A 5,000-nucleotide genomic window follows, 5' to 3' on the forward strand; every position below is an offset into this window, starting at 1 on the left:
AACATCCCTTCTTTATCCTTATAAATCTTTCTCCCTTAGACGACCCTTATCAACATTCTTCCTCCTTTAAACGATCCTTATGAACCTTCTTTCTCCCTTAGATGACTCTTATAAACCTTCTATCTCCCCTAGACGACCTTTATAAACCTTTTTTCTCCCTTAAACGACCCTTACGAACCTTCTTTCTCCCCGCAGACGACCCTCGGCATACAGGACTTGGGTCAGTTCCACCACAAGCCGATCAAGGACAGCAACGGCACCTTAGTCTTCTGCACAATCCGGCATGTGAAGTCAACCAAGGCCGTCTCTGCCATGAACGTCAAGTGGATTCCGTTGGCTAAACTGAAGGAAAAGAAGATCACAACTTCGGGTAAGAGTTGGTCTGTGTTACGTTTGTGTTACGGGCAGATGTGAGGGGGGGAAAGGCGTTGTGAGTTACGTTCAGTTATGGGGGTAGGAAAGGTGTGAGTTGTATGCCATTATATATCTTTGATAACTGTTGTTAGTTGTAAGTAGGTAAGAATTCTTTCTAATTTCAATAAAGTAAGGCAAAATGTGTGTTCTTAACTATATTGCCTTGATATTACATCTTTTCTGTTACCAGATGAAGTTGTCTTTAACTGAAAATCAGTTTGGCATTTACGACTAGCGATAAGAGATGATCTCATAACATAAACAAAACAACACCCATTAAGGTCAACAAATTATACGCTTACAAAAAAAAAAAACACTAAGAACACACACGACTTACATAACAAAGGAAATTATAGCTATAATCATAATTGTAAGTTTTAACCAGAGAGAATAACCTATTCCCTCCCCGACAGGACAAGGCCTACAGCCGGGCGAACCGGGCACGTTAGCGGGAGACTTGCTGCTCTCGTCCCTTCAAGATCTCATCCTGTACGACCAAGTGAGCCGAGTCCCCCTTCGCCGTGGACTGTACCTGGGCTACCTCAAACTACAGAGCTCCGTTGACCTGCTGCAGGTCTTGGTACCCGAGAAACAGCCGAATATGTTCCCCCATATCAAGATCAGGGATAATCCGCATGTTTCTAGGTATGTGTGGTTTCTAGGGTGGGTGTGCTCGTCCGTCTGTGTGTGCGTTTGTGATTTGTTGAGTGTGTGAGGTGGTTGTGGATGGTGTGGTTTGTGTGCATGGTAGATTGCGTGTTGAGTGTTAGTTAACCTTTTAAAGGGTGTTTTATATCGTGTTTGTAGATCAATGGAGATTGAGGTGTGCTATCTATGTTGCGTACTCTGGCTTGATTCATCTCTTGAATCGGGTGTGATTGCGAAATTATACTTATCCTGTTCATTGTCTTTCAGGGAAGAGTGGGAGTGGGTGCGGAGTCTCGAACTCTCCAGTGGAGACCAGTGGCACTTAGCTGCACAGACAGAGCCAGCTGAGGGAGAGGAGGGGAGAACCTCCCCCCTGCCACTTGCCCCCTCGCCAGCTCAGCTCGTGTGGCACACCCAGCTGGGTCAAGCAGCACAGCAGCTGCTCAGTCAGCTCAAGGTGGAAGGCGAGGCGCAGCAACAGCACAGACTCTACTGCGGAGAGGTGCTGGAACTCAGCCCCGACGTGTCGCTCCTGCTGGTGATGCCCCCCGTGGATGCCGTGTGCTCGGCCCCGGGGCAGGAAGACGCCATCATGTCCCAGCCCTCGCTGACCACCATCCCCCTCCAGATCTTCGAGATGATCCACATGGGCACGTACCAGAGGGAACTCATCGGGAGATACGCGCGCCTCTCCTATATCCTGGAAATGGACACGCTGATGGCGCAGCACGCCAGCCGGGAGGCCTTCAGCCAGGACGAGGTGAACTGCTCGCGGGATCGGCTGTGGCAGCTGCAGACCTTCCAGGAGCAGTTAGACGTCATATGGCGGGGCCTGAGATGGGTCATGGACGCGATAACCTACGCTAGAGATAAAGCGGCATCTGGTGCTCTCCTGACGACCTTGCTGTCGTGTCCCTCCCCCAGGTCCCCGTGCATCACTCACCCTCCAGCAGTACAACAGTCGCCCTCACACCTGCCTGCTGCTAAGTCATCCTCGCAGGACACCCACAGCTCGAGCGAGTCCCTCCAGCACGGGGCAGACAGCAAAAGACTCAGAAAAGATGACGACCTCAACTTCAGCATAAAGAAATCCGATGCTCCTAGAATGCTGAAGTCAAATACCTCAGAAAACATTAGAGCAGCAGTGAAATGCGATTCAAGGTTTCACAAGTCAAAGACAGCTGAGTGCTTAGTTCATAGTAGTGGGTGTGTACAGAGTTGCGGAAAGTCATTCACTTCTCTGAATGACTGCATGTTAGACAGTGAGGAGCAGAATGAAAATGTGCCCCTTCTCTCGTGGAACGGTGAAAAGTTGCAGTTTAGTGGTGAGAGGAAGATGTACAGTAAAGACCTCCCTACTTCTAGAAGTGAAAACCATTTACAACACTGTGTAGACCCTGGTTACCCTCCTAGAAAGGCCTAGTGCTCCTGCGTTTTACGATACTCACGAGGGATGCCTCAAATCTAAGTGCTGTAATAGTGAACCAAAAATCAATCACCAGAGCTCGTCGTCTTTAGAATCGGTCGAACAAGGTAAGAGAAAGAAAAACAGTTGTGCGAGCATCGAGTACGAGGAGACGATGGCCAGCAGTAAGTCCCCCACGAGCAGTTGTTACGACCTCCACCAGCGGTACGGGAGTAACTTAAATGTTGAAATCCAGAGAGCAGGCAGTAGTCTCAGTCACGATTCCGAAGCCTCTTTCTCAAGTATGACGGCCAGTTTACGTTCATTGTCCTCAAACGAAACGGAAACAGACACCCTGAGTCTCATGAGCAAAGAAAGTGGGAGGAGTGAGGCGAGTGAAGCGAAGAGCACAGAGGGCGAGGAGCTGGTGGAGGGCGCTGTGCGAAGCGAAGAACCAGCCATCATACAGGTATACGCCGCGTACGAGACCGGGTTGGCCTCTGGCACCTCGGTCAAGCTACATATCACGCCTAGAACGACCGCTCGGGAAGTGATAGACTTGGTGGTGAAACAGCTGAACATGGCGGTAGTGTTGAAGGGGCGGGGCGGACCCATTTATGGTAATGAAAGGCTCAAAGACTTCTGTTTAGTGGCTGTGATTGGTATACGGGAAAGGTGTCTTCGAGACGACTTCAGGCCACTCCAGCTGCAGAATCCCTGGAAAAGAGGAAAGTTATACGTGCGGCTGAAACACGATGTGCTCGCCGCCCTGGAGCAAAGTAATTCAAGACACTCCGCTTATCTCTAGAACCCGACTTCACTGTACATTCCACTGTACATGCATACACGCATTGCCATTCTATCCTTCAGACACTTATTTATATTCAGGAAGGCCATACTCCTTCATTAGAAAAATCATACTTCACATTATTCCTAATGAACATACGTGGAAGAAATAAAAAAAAAAGCTGAATTAGTCTATAGCTACAACAATGTCGAATAGTCCAATAGGTAAACACGATAGATGTTTTGTGCAAGTTGATTTCGATATGCTTCCTTTGATCGAAGAGTATTTATTAAGTATCATTTCACTCCGCCGTCTTCAGGAGACTCTCATTCACGTGTTTCTAGCCCCCTCCCCCCTTAAATAAAAAGAAGAACAGCAGGATATGTCCGAGAGAAACTAATCAAGTGCATAGTTTCTGTCACTCCTTGGGTCTAGCCGAGGGCCACATACCTCATAGAGAACAGTCAGTATCAGAATGCAAAGAAACATTCATGTCAGGTATAGCTCATGCACACGTAAATGTAGGTGGCAATAGATCATGTATTGCATAATGCAGGAAATCTGTTGTTTTCATTCCACAGTAAATTATAACATTTAAAAAAAAGGATACGTAAGACATTTTGTAAGACATTCAGTTAACGAAGAGCACAAATAATATTTAACCCACTAAGTACTAGGAGCTAGTTGTACATTGCGCAAAAATAACGTGAATAGTGGGACTTAACTAGATTTATGCTTCTTTGGAGTCCTCAGAGTAAGTGGAAATCATTAAGACAAAAAATTAGATAAACGTTATAAAGTATTTCTGATAAACTGATGCTCAATATGTGAACCCTGTTGTCGTTTCAGTATATAAGTTATTTTCATATAGAATGACACTTTCATGAGTTGTTTCTTAGACATGTAATGAAATCTGCCATGGTTTTCGAGGCGCAAAAGGCCGAGCATTTGGTAATTTCGAACTGAACAACGATTTTGCTATCCAAGGAATGAGTTTGATTTCGAACATCGAGACGCATCAAAATTGAGACTATATACAAAAGAAAGTGTAATTACTTGTGTTCAACTCCCTTCGTTTTTATTAGTGATTATATCTTTGTATTGTTAATCATTATTTATTATTTTTATTCATCATCATCCCAGTGATTTTTTTCAGTCCAAGATATGAATTGTGAGTGAACGAGAATTCCCACAAAAAATATTATAAGGAAACCAGTGTGTTTTGTCTTTTTTTTTCAGTCATGTTTAGAAACGTGTTATGTTCGTCATCCAAGTTGTTGGTTTGATGTACAGAAGACAGTATACCATTATTTCGGGTGTTGTGTAAGCTTCATTGTATGTTTCATCATTGTATTGATGCATTAATACCATTTTGTAATTTCTATCCAGTGGTGGAACTAGGTACTTCTTAAAGAAAACGAAACTGTTTCAAATATTGATACTATTTTGATCATAAAATGTTATTGATGATTTGAGAGTAGATAATCTCAAATCGATATTATTTTTCCCCTTTTTTATGTTAACAACACCTGACGGAAAACAAATATTTATCACAGCTGGAACTCGGAGAAAAAAACTCTACTGACTTTACACTGCATTATGATTTTTTCTCTCTCTCTCTCTCTCTCTCTCTCTCTCTCTCTCTCTCTCTCTCTCTCTCTCTCTCTCTCTCTCTCTCTCTCACTCTCTCACTCTCTCACTCTCTCTCTCTCTCTCTCTCTCTCTCTCTCTCTCTCTCTCTCTCTC

General features: G+C 44.8%; 1 protein-coding gene across 1 annotated transcript in view; it reads left to right on the forward strand.

Moving 5' to 3' along the window:
- The window catches only part of LOC125036319, a 37,466-nt gene that overhangs the window by 31,628 nt on the left and 838 nt on the right, over positions 1-5,000 (forward strand). Inside the window, 4 exon segments of the mRNA XM_047628817.1 lie at positions 196-370; positions 828-1,059; positions 1,330-2,489; positions 2,491-5,000. The exon segment at positions 2,491-5,000 is cut by the window's right edge and continues 838 nt beyond it. Of these exon segments, the coding sequence (XP_047484773.1) occupies positions 196-370; positions 828-1,059; positions 1,330-2,489; positions 2,491-3,275 (2,352 nt within the window). The 3' untranslated portion in view covers positions 3,276-5,000.

The sequence above is a fragment of the Penaeus chinensis genome, chromosome 21 (assembly GCF_019202785.1).
Source record: "Penaeus chinensis breed Huanghai No. 1 chromosome 21, ASM1920278v2, whole genome shotgun sequence".
NCBI lineage: Eukaryota > Metazoa > Arthropoda > Malacostraca > Decapoda > Penaeidae > Penaeus > Penaeus chinensis.